We start from the raw sequence: 20,173 nt of genomic DNA, 5'->3' as shown, positions 1-20,173 counted from the left end.
TGTGCCTTTGCTTGCCTTGGTTTGTTTCTTGTTCTAAACTTTGCATGCAGTGGCGGTCATGATTTAGCCTCTACTTTTATTTTTCTATCCTTCCAAGCGAATGTGCTGTAACTGACATGACGCTGTGCTGCCCTCTGACAACTGGTAGAGCATAAAAAAAGCAATTGCACTGCACAAGTGTCAAACTCGTCCATCGGCGCTCATCTGCGGTTGAGTATACTTTTAAAGCTGTGCAGATATGACTGTGCACAAGATGGAGCGGAACGAGGAAAATAAAGTATATCCGGAACTTAAGCATGTGGATTAAAACTTAATTACAGATTAAAAGCCTATTTACAACAAGACACAACAGACATGTGGTTACCTGGCACATAAACTTCACAGGATCTGCAGCCTGCTGGAGGGATTGGGCAATATCTCCCATGATGGTGTAGTATTGTAAACAGGCATTGCCTTTAAGCAAGCCTTTACTATAAAGTGTCACAGTCACCTCTCCAGCAGTAAAATCTGAAAAACAAAAGATTATATTACCACCGAAGAATAATATGAATACTATACATCAGGGGTGTCCATTCCTACTCCTGGGGGGCTATATTTAGTCGTTTCTTAAATGAAAGTTCACCAAAACATGAACAATTATTTACTCATCACCGTCATGTTGTTAACATATTGGTTTTCTTTTCAGTGCAATTACAACACGTAGGGACTGGCTTCAGATTTGTGCCGTGTGAGTCATATGATAGTTTCTATTTTACATCTTTAAAGCTTTACTTCCAGGGTCATTCTATAATTGCGGGTACATCTCTAGTCTGTGATGTGTAATTTTAATATATTTCCATATATAAAAATCCCCAGTGCTTATGTTCATAGAACAACATTATATTTTCCCCAGTTACACTATTACATGTGGAAAAACCCATATCTTTTGTTGAAAAATTAGGTTCATATCACATAGAACCCTGGTAAAACTGTCCGGTTTTGTAAAGTTGCTCATTCTAATCTGCATTTAAGCATGGAAATGATCTCAAACATAAATTTATTTCATAGTTTTACCTTCAGTTAGATTAGATAATCAAGACTATTAGGTTATGTTCTTCAAAAATAATAAGTGTTTATTGTGCTATACCTTATTTTATGTGTCTGAAAAACCATTGTCAACTAAGTTACCCACTAGAAAAACCCCTTTCAAAAAGAAATGGATTGTTCCAATCTCACATAATTTGCATAGTGTGATGTAATTTCTTCTTGAAGCACATGGATGAAAGACTAAAAGTGGCAAAAAATATGTTACATAAGTATTATTGCTGCAAATTTTAAATTTGTTTTATGTTTAAACGTATGTTTAACACAAAAACGTATGTTTATGAAAATATATTTCTAAACATACCATGTGCTCAGTGGTTCTAGGCAAACTGTTACGTGTGGTGAAACTCTGGGACCAAGGCGAGAGGATCCAAATATAGACGAGTTTTAATAATAGAATTAACAGGAACCAAAACAACTGACCATGAACAGGAGAGAACCAAACACATAACAGCCATCAAAGGACGACAAGACTAGACCTAGAACATGAGCAAACACTGGGGTATTTATACACAAGTCAAGGGCTGATGAGGGACAGGTGTAGGTGATTTGTTTAACCCTTAAGGCCAAAGTATACTTCACTTTTATGCGTATGCTAGGGTCAGCATACAATGCGCGTGATGCAAATTTTGTCATCAGAAGAGTATGCGCATACTGAAAGCGCACCGCTGGATTTTTGTAACCGTGCGTACTTTGCATGTGCAGGTCGCACATGCGCATTTATTTTTTTGCAGTATTTACATGGGTTGTAACTTGTGGTGAGAGATTGCTCAAAACTGCACATGCATCAAACGCCTGTGTACGCATACAAGTCAAAAGAAGTATACTTTGTAAGGCTGTGCGCTCAACTGTGTGCATACGCTCGCATCCGTGTAAAAAAAACTAAGTATACTTTCAGCTTCCTTATACCTTGACCTTGTTGCCATGGTAACTAAAAGGGACACAACATCAGACAAACAAGGCAGCAAGGCAAACAGGTGCTGTGTTCTAAATCGCCCCTTATACCCTCATTCACTAGGCTATTCCCTACATTACTCCACTAATATGGTCCACTTGAAGGAGTGAATGAAAATTAAACTCTGCTTGCTGTTTGATAATTATTTGAAACATAGCAAACTGGCACCAACTAGCATGTATAAACCGTAATTAAACCATTTAATAATCGATTAAAAAGGAATTTATACCTGTATGATATTACGCTAGACCAGTGCGGTTTGTAAAATGGATGATTCAGCTGCAGTCGCAATTTCTGGTGAGATGCGGGAATTTATTCAGCATGTGGCTATTCTCTAGCTGTTAATGGTACATCAGTTGTACACTCATCATTGCGGTGCATTGTGGGATTGAATGAGTTCACTCAATAACGTCCACAATAATTTCGGACACCACTACAAATGGCTGTCCTCTCAAATAGTGCCCTATTTAAGGGTATAGGGGGCGATTTCGGACACAGCCAGAGACAGGAACTAAACAAAGGAAGTAAACATTTCTCATGTCCAGTCAACTGTGTTGCCTTTGTGAACTATGTTTCCGTGTGGTCAACTGTGTTACTGCTGAGTTTTTAATTTTCCACAACCAGGTAACCGAGAATTTGGCTAATAGAAATAAGTAGCTATTTGATTTTAAAGGTTTTATGTAAGGTCCTGTTTGTGTTTTGGGGAAAAAAAGAAACACACATTGTCAACTTCCAAATGCACCCCTAATTATATAACAACCCTCCAATTCATTGTAATTGCACGGAAAAGAACGAGAACAAGAAAGTCATACAGGTTTGGAATGATATTAAAGGTGAGTAAATACTAACAGTTTTCATTTTGTGGCATTCATACCTTTAAAATGCCAAGTCAAGCTAAATTTATTCATAGAGCTTTTCATAATACTTATTGTTTCAAAACAGCTTTACAGAAAATCATAATGTTAATATTTATAATATCTTAATATTGTCAAGCAGCAGTCACATTTAGCAGATTAGAGCTGCAACCATACTATTTTCTACACCCTTTCATTCATTCAAAAAAGAAAAACATATATGTAGGCCATCTTACCAGGTGCAATGACACTCAGTGTGCTCTCATTCCAATTCACAGGCTTCACTCTCACTCGATGCTTGTTCCCACTGAACTCCACCTCTGCATCTTTGCAGGCCAAGATCTCCTGCAGAAGAATGAATATCTTCCCTGGATTCTGTTAAGACGCACAGCATGGCAATATTCAGTGTAACCTACACAATGTGAAGAGCTCTAGCACAGTTAGATGGCAGTGTTAAGCATTCACAAACAAAGTGCTTGCAGAATTCAGGCCCAGCGGTATGAACCAGCTTGAGTGACAATTTAAAAGCATCTACTCTCTCTGCCCTTGACTGATAGACTGAACACACACACACACACACACACACACACACACACACACACACACACACACACACACACACACACACACACACACACACACACACACACACACACACACACACACACACACACACACACACACACACACACACACACACACACACACACACACACTATACACACTATTTGCTAAATTATTAAAACTAAATGCTTAAAGGGATAGTTTAGCAATAAATGAAAAATGTATCTTTATTTAATCACCCTCATGTCATTCCAAACCCACAAGATATCTTCAAAACAAAAATAGAGATATTTTTAATGAAACCTGAGAGATCAAAACTTTCAAGATTCAAAAAGTGTATGAGGACATTGTAAATTCACTTTGTATAATTAACGTGTTTAATTTAGCCTTTTCCTCACATTTGTTCATCGACACACATACAAAGAGCTCAACAAATACAAATCGCTGTGTCCGAATATGCTTACTTCCAGCCTAATAGTATGTCCGAATTCAAAGTGTTCATATAACACAGTAGGTGAAAAGTACCCGGATGAGCTCCGATGAGATTCTGAAGTGCTCATTCGACGGACACATTACTATCCCATGAGGCCATGGGAGAGGATTTGTAAATCGAGGTGAAGCGACGCAACTGATGCAGCAGGTCAATGAAAACACTTTTTTAAATAGTCGCAAAGTAGGTTACAAACCAAATGTAACACTTACTATTGTTATGGAATGCAGACTCAGACAAAGAGGAATGATGTTAACTGTGGTGTATTTGGGATAATGTGTATATATGTATGATGTGCAGTCATTGGTTGGGATGCCCGGAAAGAGGGTATTTAAGTCACGTGATGTGGTTTGCACGTGTGGAAGGTGATGTAATCAATATGTGATCTGAACACCAGTAAAGTATGTTTGATAGCAATTTGGTGGCTGGCCTCGTGAATATATAACATAAATTGGCGACGAGGATAAAGTATGAGAAGACATGGCGCAAATCGGAAGATTGGATGAGTATAAACCGGAAAATGAGTCCTGGTCTGCATATATTGAACGAGCGGAATTGTTCATGATTGCAAATGATGTGGATGATGCGAAGCAAGTAGCGACTTTGCTTAGTGCTGTGGGAGCGTCCACATATGGATTACTACGGAATCTGGTTCAGCCTGCGAAGCCAAAGGATAAAACGTTTGAAGAAGTTGTGAATATTCTGAAGGCACATTTTGAACCAAAGCCGTTGATAATAGCTGAGCGTTTCCGATTTCAGCGTTGTGTTCAAAAGCCCCATGAAACTGTGTCCCAGTATGTTGCTGAACTGAAACAATGTGCATCTAAATGTGACTTTGGGGCAAGTTTGGATGAGTCTCTACGGGATCGTTTTGTTAGCGGAATCCGAAGTGAAGCATGTCAACGAAGATTGCTTTCGGAAGACACACTCACTTTTGCACGGGCACTTGAAGTTGCTCACAGTATGGAAACCGCAGATCGAGATACGCAGCAACTGAGGAAGACAGAGGATTCAGCGACAACAGTGCATAAGGTAAATGCAAAGACTGTTTATAACCAGAGACAATGCTATCGTTGTAAAGGAAAAAACCATAATGCACAGGAGTGTTATTTTAAAAACTCTAAATGTCACAATTGTGGAGTGATTGGGCATATAAAGAGAGCTTGCAAAGTTAAAATGAAGTCACATCCCAACAGATATGCTGAACAACAGAACAAGCACAAAGTGACAGCTTATATGTATGCTGAAGAGCCGGAGCTGGAAATGTTTTCCATGTTAAGTGATACTGAGAAACAGCCTTTCCGAGTAAATTTTACTGTGAATCAGCAGGATTTATTGATGGAAATTGATACAGGAGCGGCTGTAAGCATAATTTCACAACAAGAGTATAGACGATCGTTTGCTCATTGGCCACTGGAGGGAGCTAGGGTCAAGTTAAAGACTTACACCGGTGAATGCATTCCAGTATTGGGTCAATTCACAGCTACTGTACAATATGAGGATCAAGTGAATGAGTTACCATTGATTGTAGTAAAAGGGAATGGTCCAAACCTGTGTGGGAGAAACTGGCTTCAGAAAGTAAAACTGAATTGGAAGATAATTCGATATGTGAGTAAGCAGCCTGGGTCTATCCAAGAAGTGCTGGACAAATATAGTGAAGTCTTTAAGGATGAGCTGGGCACTCTAAAGGACATTAAAGCCACTATTTCAGTGAAACCAGATGTGCCACCCAAGTTTTTTAAAAGTCGTCCTCTTCCTTTTGCTATGAAAGAACGTGTGGAGAAGGAAATTGATAGACTGGAAAAAGCTAATGTTATATCCCCAGTAAAATACAGCGAGTGGGCTGCTCCAGTGGTTCCTGTTATAAAAAAAGATTCCACAATTCGCTTATGCGGAGACTACAAAGTCACTGTTAATCAAGCTGCCAATACTGAAGTGTATCCCTTGCCACGGATCGAGGAAGTGTTAGCCACCTTGAGTGGAGGGAAGTTGTTTTCCAAGATTGACTTGGCGCAGGCATATCAACAAGTCGTACTGGATAATGATTCTAAGAAGTATACGACAATCAACACTCACAAGGGATTATATGTGTATAATCGTCTTGCTTTTGGCATCAGTTCAGCCCCTTCCATTTTTCAACGAATAATGGAAAATTTGATGAAAGATCTGAAAGTGATTGTGTATTTGGACGATTTGTTGATCACGGGTAAAGATGAGCAAGAACATCTAACAAACATTTGCAAAGTCTTACAGCGTCTTCAAGAATCAGGCTTAAGAGTAAAGAAATGTAAATGTGAGTGGGGACAAACACGAATTGAGTACCTGGGCCATGTGATCGATGAAAAAGGGGTGTATCCAACAAAAGACAAAGTAAAAGCTATTCAAGATGCGCCAGCACCATCAAATGTGAAGGAACTACGAGCCTTTTTAGGTCTGGTAAATTATTATGGACGCTTTGTACCCCAGCAGAGCACAGTGTTGGCACCACTGTATAGACTGTTGAAAGAGCAAACTGTTTGGTGCTGGGGGAAAAAGGAACAAGGCGCTTTCAGTAGGTGTAAAGAATTGCTCACCAGTGACCAAGTGTTAGTATATTATGATCCACAACTGCCTTTGACTTTAGCATGTGATGCTTCCGCTTATGGAATTGGAGCGGTGCTTCAGCACATCATGCCAAATGGTGACGAACATCCCATTGCATATGCTTCACGTACGTTGTCCCCTGCTGAAAAGAAATATTCACAGATTGAGAAGGAAGCGTTGAGTGTGATCTATGGAGTAAAAAAATTCCATCAGTATCTTTGGGGAAGATCCTTTAATTTGATAACTGATCATAGACCATTAGTGACTCTGTTTGGTGAACATAAGCATTTCCCAATGATGGCTGCCGCTCGCATCCAGCGGTGGGCGATAATCTTGTCTGCATATGATTATCATATCATGTATCGCAAGGCAGAAGATCATGGAAATGCAGATGGCTTGTCACGAATTCCATTACCTGAAATTACAGATGTAGGAACAGAAGCCATTTCAGCAAAGATCAACACACTTTTGACAAACCATCTTCAAGAAGCTCCTCTAAATGCAGCACAGATTGCCAAAGTGACAAGAACAGATCAAGAACTTTCTAAAGTTTTTCGTTATGTCATGGAAGGTTGGCCAATTGAAGTGTCAGATGATTTGAAAGTATTCTATGCGAAAAGAGATGAACTGTCAGTTGAGCAGGGATGTCTGCTATGGGGCACACGAGTGATTGTACCATTCAAATTTCGAAAATCAGTGTTACAGGAAATTCACTCAGGACACCCTGGCATTGTTAAAATGAAAGCTCTGACTCGTAAATATGTGTGGTGGCCTAAAATTGATACGGATATAGAGAGAGTTTGCAAGGAGTGTCAAATCTGTCAGCAAGAGCAAAGAATGCCAAGTCACGTCCCTCTTCATCCTTGGGAATTCCCGGGTGAGTGTTGGAAAAGGTTGCATGTGGATTTTGCTGGGCCGTTCTTGAACAACATGTTTATGATCATTGTTGATGCTCATTCTAAGTGGTTGGAAGTTTTTCGTATGACACAGATTACTTCTCAAGCTACTATTACCAGATTGAAAAGATTGTTTTCTGCATATGGATTACCTGAGCAAATCGTGACTGATAATGCAACTACTTTTACTTCTGATGAATTCCAAAGATTTGTGAAGCAGAATGGTATTATGCATACCAGAAGTGCACCAAACCACCCAGCAACCAATGGATTGGCAGAAAGATATGTCCAGACATTCAAGAGGGGTATGAAGAAATTGACTAATGAGCAAATGTGCATTGATGATAGACTATCTTTATTTTTATTGCGCTATCGCACAACTCCTAATTGTACCACAGGTCAGTCACCATCTGATTTATTTTTAAAGAGACACATCCGCACCAGGCTGGACTTCCTGAAACCAAACATTCATGAGACGGTTCGCAGAAAACAGTATTTGCAGAAAAATCAACATGACTATCGGGCTAGAGAGAGATCCTTTGCTGTGGATGATTCTGTGTTCCTGCGAAGTACAGTGGGAGGAGATCCGAAGTGGTTATCTGGAGTGGTTACACAACAGACAGGACCTGTTTCGTACAAGGTACGTGATCCAGCATCGGATACTGTGTATAGACGGCATGGTGATCAATTGAGACCACGCACTTCGTCCTCAGAGATTCCAATGCCACCGAATGAAAAGAAGACTGCTCAATCTGCTGAATCTACGGATCAAGCTCAAAATGCTGAACTCAATGATCAAGATTCTGGATTTGCTGGAATTCCAGGTACATTTGACTCTGAGGTGCCTTTTGAACCAACGGAACCTCTGATTCCGAGTCCAGGGGGTCTACGTCGCTCTAAACGGACTATTAAATTACCACAGCGTTTTAGGAATTGAGACTTTGATCAAATGTGGTGCTTTTGGACTGATAATGTGGGGTATGATTTTTGATGGGGGAGGAAATGTGGTGTATTTGGGATAATGTGTATATATGTATGATGTGCAGTCATTGGTTGGGATGCCCGGAAAGAGGGTATTTAAGTCACGTGATGTGGTTTGCACGTGTGGAAGGTGATGTAATCAATATGTGATCTGAACACCAGTAAAGTATGTTTGATAGCAATTTGGTGGCTGGCCTCGTGAATATATAACATTAACAATGATGTTTATTAACAGCACAGAGCAGAACAGGCAATGACTGGTGAGTATACAGTTCAGATAGGCTTAGGAGATGGGATATGGCGATATAACCAAACTTTCCTTTATCTTACAGATGCAGGAGATAATGGAAGATGGAGCAGACAAATGGATGGATGGATTCACATACCTCACTGTGAATGTTGACTATGGTTTCCAGAAGGATTCCCCCTGGTCAGGGGCTGGAGCGCTCACTGGACTGTGCTGAGGGGCTGAAGTGGCTGTGTGTGTGGCCCAAACACACATAATGGCAGACAAATAAATGGTAAGGATCACTTCGGAGATTTCACTCATTGGAACGGACTCAGAGATTTTACGCACACAAACGGACTCTGGGATTTCACACACACAAACAGACTTAGGAGTGGACTCTGGACTTGCGGACTCTGGAATCACAGGAAGGATGAGTTGTCTTTCGGGAGTGGATCAGCTCAGCAGGAGGGCATATAGAACATATTGTTCTAATGTGCAGTTGCTAATTATCCAGGGCATTCGTGAATATAATGGTTCGTCCAAACCTTCATGGAAGAATGTCATCATTGGTGTCACCACCAAAAAGACGGTGGAGGCCAGTTCCAAGAATACCTGCCATTTTGAGAGATTATGTTATGGTCCAGTCATCTGTTATGGAACGCAGACTCAGACAAAGAGGAACGATGTTAATGGTGATGATTGTTAACAGCACAGAGCAGTACAATGACTACAGTAAGAATACAGTTCAGATAGGCTTATAGGAGAGTGGATATGGTGATGTAACCAAACTTCCCTTTATCTTACAGGTGCAGGAAATAATGGAAGACGAAGCAGATGGATGGATTATGTAGTTTATGTAGCAAGCTTGATGATGGTGCAGATGAGAAACAGGTGATGGCTGAAGGAGTGCAGGTTAGATCAAGGAGGGATTGATCTGATCAGAGAGTGCCAGAGTGACATGTGACTGAATTGGTGACCGTGACAACTATACACAGTATGTGATTTTCGGACGCAGCAAATGCCTTTATTAACTTTATAAAGCTTAATGAATATAAAATCTCTCAGGTTTCATAAAAATATCTTTATTTCTGTTTTGATGATGGTCGAAAGTATTATGGGTTTGGAATGACAGAATTTTCATTTTTGGGTGAACTATCCCTTTAAGTAGCTGTAAATATTTCAGGATTCAGAAAATTGTCCATAAAAAGGTTAATTATTAAAAATAAGAAAATATGCGTGTCTCACCTCACATGGTACACGGCTGGGTAGGACCAATAAAGTCTGATTAGCTACAGGAGCACCACTAGACAGTTTCTTCTCTACTTTCAGCTCCTGAACTGATCTCCCATCCACTGGTGATGCCTGTCCACCTGGAGAAACATGCTGTATTAATGAACTACTGCTGATATAAGCTTTGAGGAAATACTGTATGTAAATGCTCACAGAGACAGGCCTGATATCTCTTTAACATCTTATACTTAAATAGTCTTTGGGATGGCTTACCAACAAGCTCTATCAAATACAACAAAGAATTGAGCTGTATAGAACACTGACATGTTCTACACAGAACAAAAATTCAGTGAAATTAATCAAAAACTTTTCTTCAAAAACAAAATTAATTTCCTATTATCACTGTAAAGCTGCTTCGAAGCAATCTGTGTTGTAAAAAGCGCTATATAAATGAAGGTGACTTGACTTGACAGTGGAATCACATTATTTCAGAATTTAAAGTTAACATGAAATCAAAATTGACATGGAATTGACATATTTTATGGAATAATTATTATAAATGATTTATGCGTGCACATCATTATTATTTTAAAATGCATTTGCCCTCTTTATCTTTAAGAAAAATAACTTCCCCTCCCACTTGCAATGATATCTCTGACGCGTTCACTGGCGTGAGGGTGGGACAACCTGTCACTCACAGCAATAGCAAATGATAACGATCCAACTATCCAATTTATTGTAATGGACAAAATCAAGCCCCGCCCTAAATTTATTATTTTCTTTTTTGACTAGCTGTTTCACTTGGATAAGTCACAATAGGGACAAAAAGACTATCCAACTTCTATTTCATGTTGACTTTAAATCTCCTCTCTAGTGACCTCTTATTCATTTTAAAATGTCTTTATGGTGTTCCCCCATACCTCAGTAATATGATTATTAAATACAGTATACTCCAGCTAAATCATTCAGATTGTCATGACCCCGGTGTTGTGTCTTTTGTTTTGTATGGACTTTTATGTTGAGGGGTGATTCTCCATTCTCATTGTTTCTGTGCTCCCTCCCTGCGTTTTGTTTCTGTTTCTCTTGGTTGTAACCAAGAGAAACAGAAACAAAAAAATATTTGCCATCATTAGTTACACCCAAGTGTGCCACACACGTCCTAAAAAATGAAGCCAAAGCATCTCGATCACCCCCAGGTGGTCGGTCCCAGTACAGCTCATAAACCCTCCACCCTTCATGTATTCTAATGGTGCGCGAGACAAACTAAACAAATCAAATTACACTTCAAGTAAGTTTTTTCCAAAGTTGGTTTCTGTTATTTTAGGTAGTTTTTATTACGCTGATGCTTCGTTTTTTTTTTTAATACATTTGGTTTCAGTTAGTTATTTGATTCTATAAAAACGGGGGTGTGATGTCATGATTGACAGCTGTAATTGACAGCTTCTCTGAACGAAGTTGTCACTGAGGCACCAACTGACTTTTTTCAGGATTTTCGGGAGGAGATTGGAGCTTTAGCTTTAATTTCTGCATTTCCATAACTGTTTATTTCACACCGATATACTGAGTTGTTCTGCAGTAAACTGTACTATCAGATACTGCGGGAGTGTGGGCAGGGTTTTGATATCGCGGTTGTACTTCCTGCTCTGTGCTGTGCATTAGTTATTTCAACTATTTTTTTTTTCAGTAGAGATAACTAGATTGTCCAGACAACAAGGCATTTTAAGTTTTCTTGTCCTCAACTAGACTGAAAGTTAAGTGGACAAGTATAATTTTTGTTTTAACTCAAAAACATATGTTGAAACAACTACACTAGATTTTCTGTTGAATGAACAAATATAATTGTCGTTTTAACTTAAAAACATAAGTTGAAACAACTGCTCTAGATTTTCTGCAGGCTTTAGCCTACTCCAATTATTCTTTAGCCTATTTCTTTAACTGCAGTAAACTAAACTTAATTTACTATGTAAATTACGGGTGCGGCCGCCAAAGCACACAAAGAGCTGTTCAGTTTGCCTGAAAGCAGCGGAACGCCCTATGTATATTCTCAGCGCTCTGACAGGACAGAGCAAATTAGCATTTTCCTCATGTAACGATGATGAGAGTGCTGAAAGTGAAATGACCTGTGCTCTGAACGGAGTTGATAGCACTTTAGGTACACATCCATGTCTTGGTTTGAGGATGACTTTAGAGTTGTTTGGCCCAAATTCCAGACAAGAGGCGCTCACTGAGAGCGCGTGCAGATCACCCACTCGCTTAACTGATGCGATCGCTAGCAGAAAAGCGGTCTTGAGTGATAGGAGCTTTAAGCTCACTGAATGCAGAGGCTCAAATGTTGAGCCTTTCATAGCATCCAGGACCGCGGACAGGTCCCATATAGGGACTGAAGGGGGGCGAGGTGGGTGAAGCCTTCTAGCCCCTTTGAGGAAGCGCACGATAAGATCGTTCTTCCCCAGTGACAGTCCATTCACTTGAATGTGATACGCTGCTATAGAAGCCACAGAAACTTTAAGCGTGGAGGGGGAACGACCCGCGTCCAGTAGCTCTTGTTAAAAAGTGAACACTTCTGACACTTCACAATTACGTGGGGTCAAGCTTCGTGCTTTGCACCAGTCCGAAAAGACTGACAATTTGCCTGAATAGAGCCGCCTGGTCGCGGGGGCTCTAGCTTCAGAAATAGTGTTTAATACACTTTCAGAGAGGTTCTCATGTACCCATTGATGGGCCAGACATGAAGCGCTCATAGATCGGGACGAGGATGCCAGATCTGCCGTTTCACCTGCATGAGGAGATCTCTCCTCAGCGGTATTGGCCACGGGGCTGTATCTGACATCCGACTTAGCAGTGAGAACCATGGTTGATTTCTCCAAAGTGGGGCTATTAAAAGCACAGCGCATTTGCTCACCCTGATCCTCTCTATGACCTGAGGTAACATTGAGATTGGGGGAAAAGCGTAAAGAGGAAGGTTGGGCCATTCATGGGCCAACGCGTCCTTGTGCTTGGAGAAATATATTAGGCATTGAGCATTGTCTTGTGAGGCGAAAATATCCACTTTTGCCTCTCCAAACATGCCCCAAATTGTCTGAATCGTTTGTGGGTGAAGAGACCACTCTGCTGGGGACACTTTGCCCCTGGACAGCATGTCCGGACCCAAATTCAGAATGCCTGGCACATGAGTCGCTCTCAGCGAGCTCAGGTTGTGCTCTGCCCATATTAGAGTTTTTCCGCCATTGTGTGTAGACCAATAGATCTTAGACCACCCTGGCGATTTATATAGGCTATCACTGACCTGCTGTCCGTTCGGATCAGGACATGGTGGTGCTTTATGTACGGAAGGAAAGCTCTTAGCGATAGTGTGACCGCTTTCATCTCTAGACAGTTTATGTGTAAGCTCTTTTCCGAGTCTGACCAGAGACCGGAGACTGGCCTGCCCTCGTGAAGGGCTCCCCAACCTAGGTTGGATGCATCTGTCGAGATAACTTTCCACTTCATAAGAGTGCCCAAACTCACACCCGTCTGATACCAGACAGGATTTTTCCAAGGAGCCAGAGCCAACACACAGCTGTGGTCTACCTTGATTTGTAATCGGCCCAAGAGCCATGCGTGAGCTGGAATGCGGCGATTCAGCCAGCGCTGCATGTGTCACAGACCTAGTCTGAGGACTGGCGCCGCCGAGGCCATGTGACCCAACATCCTCTGAAAGTGTTTGAGAGGAGTGTATGCACCGGACCTGAGGGAAACCGCTCGGTTCCGAACAGAGAGCGCGCGCTGTGACGTCAGTCGCGCGTTCATCTGTAGTGAGTCTAACACTGTTCCCAGAAACGAAACGTTCTGTGTGGGAGACAATGAGCTCTTTGCCACATTGATTCTGAGACTCAAGCATTTCAAATGGTTGAGAAGCCAAGATCTCTGGTTCAATAACTGTATCTCTGACTGAGCTATTATGAGCCAGTCGTCGAGATAGTTGAGAATTATCATTCCCCGAAGCCTCAGCGGGTTTAGCGCCGCTTCCATGCACTTCGTAAATGTGCGGGGAGCCAGATATAGACCAAAGGGTAGCTCCTGTATTGGTAAACTTTCCCCTCGAAGGCGAATCTCAAGAATGGCCGGTGATGGGGGGCTATTTGTATGTGGAAATACGCATCCTCTAGATCTACAGTGAAAAACCAATCTCCCGGGCGAATGTGCACGAGGATTTGTTTCATTTTCAATATTTTGAACGAGCGCTTCATAAGGAACTTGTTCAGATGTCTGAGATCAAAAATGGGCCTGAGACCGCCGTCCTTTTTTGGTACAAGGAAGTAAAGACTGTAAAAGCCTGACTCGCTCTGTGAGGGGTGTACGGCTTCCACCGCCCCTTTCATTAACAGTTTTGATATTTTGGTTCGAAGCACGTGACTTGTGCCGCTTCTCACCGTTGTCTCTACTACGGCGCGAAAGCACAGTGGTCTGCGAGCAAACTGTAGTGAGTAACCTTGTTCTATTGGGTTCAACACCCATTTTGAAATGCCGGGAATGACCCGCCAGGCCTCTGCCTTCGAAGCCAGGGGCTGAATTCATTTGTGGGGCGAGTCGCTGGGTAACAGGGACTCGATGGCCCGATAATGTTGTGTTAAAGTGGCGTTCACCAGAGCGCGTTTGTTCACGGGCTCTCTGACTGGGAGGGAATTGTTTCCCGCCGCCTGAGTGCAGGGAGCCGGGGGACATAGAATATTGGTGCTTGTGTACAGGGGAGCGCGTTTGAATACGGGCTCGTTGACTGTGAGGATAATGTTTCCAACCACCTGAGTGCAGGGGGCTGGGGAACATGGGGGAGTGATTGAGTGTAGGGGTACATGCTTTAATGCTGGCACACTGCCTATAGAGAAAAAACCCTTTTTGTGATTCATATGGGTCGCCGTGTAGTGTGCCCAGCCTCCTGGTTGAAGGGAGCTGGGGAACGTTTTGGAAGAGAGCGAGGTGGTAAACCGGCCGAAGCGGGTATTATCCACCTTCTCTTTGTGCCTCTGGCTAGGACGGCTTCGGTGGCTCAGGTTTCGACACATTGCTGGGTCGGGGACCTCGACGCTCCGGCGGTCTGCTGCGGCTCGTAGAGTGGGAACGCTGTCCAGCTTAGAAGCCGTGCAAGGCTGGTGAGCTGGTGGCGCCGCCTTGGTGGGCTGGGCTGGTCCAGCCTTAGCATGACGGCTAGCGGTGGAGCTGGAACGCTTGGGCAGGAAATGTCTCATTGCCTGTGAGCCCTTTTGAGCCTCAGTGAAGCGTTCTGTGAACCCAATCACAGAGGGACCGAATAATCCTGAAGGCGACATGGACGCGTCCAGAAAAGCGGTCTTGTCCGAGTCTTTCATCTCGGTTAGGTTAAGCCACAAATGGCGCTCCAACACCGTCAAGTTAGCCATGCATCTGCCGATTGCCTGAGCATTGGCTTTGGTCGCACGCAGGGCCAAGTCAGTGGCACCGCGCAGGTCCTTCAGGGCCTCGGTATCAGGGACAGACTCATCCAGGGAACGGAGGAGTTTGGCCTGGAAGACCTGAAGCACTGCCATAGAGTGTAGCGCTGAAGCCACCTGGCCGGCGGAGGCGTATGCTCGACCGGCAAGGCTGGAAGTACTGCGGCAGGCTTTAGATGGGAGTACAGCCATTGACTGCCATCCCCTGGTGGAGGGCGGACAAAGGTGTGCAGCGAAGGCTTCCTCGAGGGGAGGAAGAGCGTGATATCCCTTTTCCTGAGCGCCATCGACCACCAAGAGTGCGGGAGAAAAAGCGGATTTGGCGCAAGATGAAAATGGCGCCTTGCGCGACTTGGATAATTCCTTGTGGACTTATGGGAAGAAGGGAGCGGGTTTTTGAGCGGTCGGGTGGCGGCGGTTCTCGAAAAACCACTCTTCCAGCCTGCTTCTTGTGGGCTCCTGGGGTTGAGACCAGTCAATACCGAGGTCGTCCACGGCCCTAGCGAGCAGGCGCATAAGCTCAGCGTCAACTGAGGTTTTGCCGCCCATGGCAGTCCGCGTCGAAGTAGCGTGCTCCGAGACGTTGTCCGACCACCCACTTTCAGATGCAGCAAGTGAAAGGCTGTCATCCTCCTCCTCTTCCGGTCCGCCGAAGGAAACAGTAGCAGCCGCCAGACAAGGGGAGCTGTGCTGTTCCTCGGCAAACATGACAGGCGATGGCGAGGCACACAGGGAAATGACCGGCCTCTGGGGGCCTCTGGTCGCGGCGTTTCTTCTTACGCGGCTCGAGAGGCTGAGAGCAAGGGACGGGATTCGGATCGAAACAGGCGAGCCGAGCCCGAAGGGACTGCAGCGGCAATTTGTCGCCCTGGTTGCCGCCTGGTTGAGTGCAGCCTGCGCGTGGTCTCGTCCGAGACATGAGACGCAGATGATGTGTCGATCCTCGTCTGGGAGAAAGCCTCTACACAAGGCGCAGGAGGAACGAGACATTTGCAACAACGTCTCGGCTCTTTTCGTGAGTGTGTAGCAACGGCAAACATACGGATTGGTATAAAAGGATATGTGCCGGATGGCACAGCTGGAAGGCAGGCTGAAGGCGGAGAATCCGGCGTCCTCAGGCTGCAGAGTTCCGCTGGGTGCGTGTCGACGGCAGGCTTCAATCCAGAGCTCAGCGAGGTGAGTCGCTGAAGAAGAAATAATCTGACCAACCTGGCGAGACAGGGTCTTTTATACCCTTGGCTATGCAAATTCTGCTGCCCCTTGTGGCGGGAATATTAAAGGGACCTGATTGGTCCTTCCTGCCCAGTGGGCTCGCCATAGGTTCCTGTAGTTGCAGCGGCACAACCAATCAGCACGCAGATGCTTCCTGCTGAGAGCTGTGCAGCTGCACTGCGTTTTACATGGTATTTTTAGGATAAAAATTTGCTTCAAAATCTTGAGGAAAGGAAATTCCCCTAGCGTTTAGCTAAACGCATAATGAGAGTACTCTCGAAAGGGAACAGCGCCCTCTTGCAGAGAGTGTAGTTACGTACATCCAGGAAATGCACGTGCTGTGCGCGTGCACGCGCGCCCCTAGGACTGACAGACGCCATTTCCTTTCACTCGTGATGCTGAGCAAACGAGTAGGGTTAACATCGAGATAGGGTTTTATCTCATTAACAGTATGAAGTTTATAACATTATATTGTTTTAGGATGGTGTGTGTGTGTCCGTGCGCACCTAAACTTTCCTCAGAGATATTTTCTTTGACTCATGGTGCGGAGCAGATTAGGGAAACAGACAAGATAACTTTTTTTTACAGGGAAACCTAAAGTAAGTGTTTTATCTCATTTACCATTTGTTTTTTATAATGTATTGATTTATAGCAATATGTATATGCTGTGCACGTTTAAATGAGCCCAAACTTTTCTCTCAGGGGAGTGAGGGGACATGACTCGCCGTGCAGTGCAGACATGGAGGTTACTTTTAACCAAGAGAACACAAAGTAAGTGTTTAACCTCATCTACAACGTGTATTTATGACGTTATATTGTTTTATAATTATATTTTTTGTGCTGTGCGCTCCCAGAGCCGTTGAAATACAGAGTTTGCAACACGCTTTGATCTCGCGGTCACGTGGTTTATGGAGCTCTCAACAACTCCTGTTTCCCTATATTTGCTGCAATTTCTGGTAAATATTAACCTTATGAATTGAAATCAAATCAAATTGTGAAATGTGCCAAATACTCAGTCCTAATTAAATCACATTATGAATCATTGTACAGTGTAAACATTGCAACATGTTGTCAATAAACCTAATGAAATTTTATAATGAATAAACCTAAAGAAACTATTGCTGCTTGACAAAAAACTGAACTGGTTTACGGATCGAGTGAAACTACATCTTCACTGCATGGTCTCTCTCAGATCGCCATCAGATACAGGCAAGTTTCATGGAAATCCTTGAAAATTATTAAATGTGAGTTTGAATCGATACAGGTAAAATAAATAACTATTTAAGGGTAAGTTCATCCAAAAATGAAAATTACCTCAAGCCATCCTAGTTGTCTTCCAGACGAATACAATCAGAGTTATATCAAAAAATCAAAAGCTTTATAATGGCAGTGAATGGCAGCCCAAAATTTGAAGCCCAGAAAAAAGTGCATCCATCCATTATAAAAGTAATCCACACGGCTCTGGGGGGTTAATAAAGGCATTCTGAAGTGAATCGATGGGTTTGTGTAAGAAAAATATCCATATTTAACAAGTTATAATCTAAAATATCTAGCTTCTGGTGGACCGCCTACCGTATTCAACCTACTGAAAAAGTGCAACTGGCGCGGCGATGACGTCGGACATAGTGGGGGAAACATTTTTTACTGCCGCAGCGACGACATCAGACATGGTGTAAAAAAAAACGTAACTGGCGCGACGATGATGTCAGACGTGGCATAAACCTTTTGAACTTCGAGGCGTTACACTTATTTTGTGAGTTGAATGCGGAAGGCGGTCCGCCAAAAGCTAGATATTTTACTTTATAATGTGTTAAATATGTTTGTTTTTTTTCTTACACAAACCCATCGATTCGCTTCATAAGGCCTTTATTAACCCCCCAGAACCGTATGGAGCACTTTTATAATGGATAGATGCACTTTTTTCTGGGCTTCAAATTTGGGGCTGCCATTTATAATGTTTGGGTTAGCCAGGACATTTTTTTATATAACTCTGATTGTATTCGTCTGAAAGAAGAATGTCAAATACACATAGAATGGCTTGGGGGTGAGTAAATCATGGGCTAATTTTCATTTTTGGGTGAACTAACCCTTTAATATGACACTGGTTTTAAATGTTGTTTTTGTTGCTTTTTTGCATTTGAATATTGCACTTTACTAGTAGATACAGCATGAAATAAACATGTATGAACATTAGAGAATTATGTTTTAAGACACAGTACAATGTATGAAGTCTGTATCGTCTCATGTAATTGCACAATCAGTGTTTCAACTGCGCAGACATTAATAAACGTCAATAAATACCTTATAAACAATGTCATGTCACATTTACCTCAGAAAAGATATTCTGTCCAAAAATGAATTAGTCAGCTAGAAAAATTAACTCTGGAAAATAACATTTTGCTCAGTATATTTACTATATTGCATAGTTATTGTACTACTGTTCTTCAGTATTTAATGTGTTTGAATAAATCTTTTTTTATGACAGCACCACTTAAAAGTTGTATCTCTCTCTCTCATTTTTTTCAGCCAGCTGTTGATGAGAGACATTGTTCGTGGGGTTAATGTAGGGCATCTTGACCGTGAGTGAGGACATCAGACATGATAGTGCCTTCCCAGATGATGTCGTGGATGTGGCTGTGATACTGGAAGAGGAGATTGTGGTTTTGGATCTAGAAGATGTCCTAGCTTGTTTTTATTTAATTTTTAAAAACAAATTGCTTTATTTGACAACTGAGGCAAGCAAAAGACATACATTAGCTATGTTTCCATCCACCTATTTTTATGTGCATTTTGGAATATAAAATACAGGGGCTTATTTTACTTTTCCTAGTGATAATTAGTACCAGTTTATCAGGAAGTGATAATTTTCTTCTCTTTGACTGACTCAATGGAAAGACTGCTTTATTTGCATTTTTGTATGCAATAGTTTATATATTTTACGCACAAGTTAAACTCGCAACTTTGGATGCAAACAGCTATTGAGGCATGCATAAGATACCTTTTTTGTGTGTTTGTTTTTGCAATAAATGTAATTGTGTATTGATATGTGTTGCTGTGATTTTAATTTGCTATAATCAGGGCTCTGAACGGGTTCAAGGAACGAAAACAAAAACCGGAAACAAACAAAATTTTAAGAGGAACAAAAACGAAATCAAAATCAATTTGAATCGTTCTGAACAGAAACGTTAATTTGAAATTACCATTAACCGGTTAATAACGTTATTTTATCGTTCTCTTTAATATTTTAATTTGGCAGTGACCAATAATGAATAGAGTAGTACAACATGTGACGTTGACGGATCAAGCGTGAGTGAAATGCCCGCACAGTCATCTATGAATCTACCGGTAACGCAAGTCAGTGTAGAGCGCGCATTTTCATGCCTCAAGTACATTTCTTTCCCCGCTGAGGTCTACAATGAAAGCTCAGGTATTGGAGGACATTCTTTTCGTACGTTTAAATAAGTAGTACGGACTTTAAGCTCAAATAGTCTGATTGAGGCTAGTTTGTGGATTTTGTTTAAGCCTATCCAAGTAGGTTACTAGCAACTATCAAACATTTTTCCCATAGTCTTTCAGATTGCCAATACAGGTCAATGTTTTCTATATAGAAGATTGATGCTTCGTATTAAATGGTATGTTATATTGCATT

General features: G+C 42.2%; 1 protein-coding gene across 1 annotated transcript in view; it reads right to left on the bottom strand.

Moving 5' to 3' along the window:
• Nucleotides 1-20,173, bottom strand: part of LOC307122573 (B-cell scaffold protein with ankyrin repeats-like) — a 244,279-nt gene that overhangs the window by 156,403 nt on the left and 67,703 nt on the right. The window contains exons 3-5 of the mRNA XM_079810623.1: nucleotides 9,881-10,005; nucleotides 3,129-3,267; nucleotides 365-507 (exon numbers count right to left, since the gene is read on the bottom strand). Of these exons, the coding sequence (XP_079666749.1) occupies nucleotides 365-507; nucleotides 3,129-3,267; nucleotides 9,881-10,005 (407 nt within the window). The remainder of the gene's footprint in view (nucleotides 1-364; nucleotides 508-3,128; nucleotides 3,268-9,880; nucleotides 10,006-20,173) is intronic.

The sequence above is a fragment of the Gobio gobio genome (assembly GCF_949357685.1).
Source record: "Gobio gobio genome assembly, chromosome: 2".
In the NCBI taxonomy this organism is placed as follows: domain Eukaryota; kingdom Metazoa; phylum Chordata; class Actinopteri; order Cypriniformes; family Gobionidae; genus Gobio; species Gobio gobio.
Note: the sequence above shows the minus strand (reverse complement) of the source record. Positions and strands in the feature narration are given on the sequence as shown.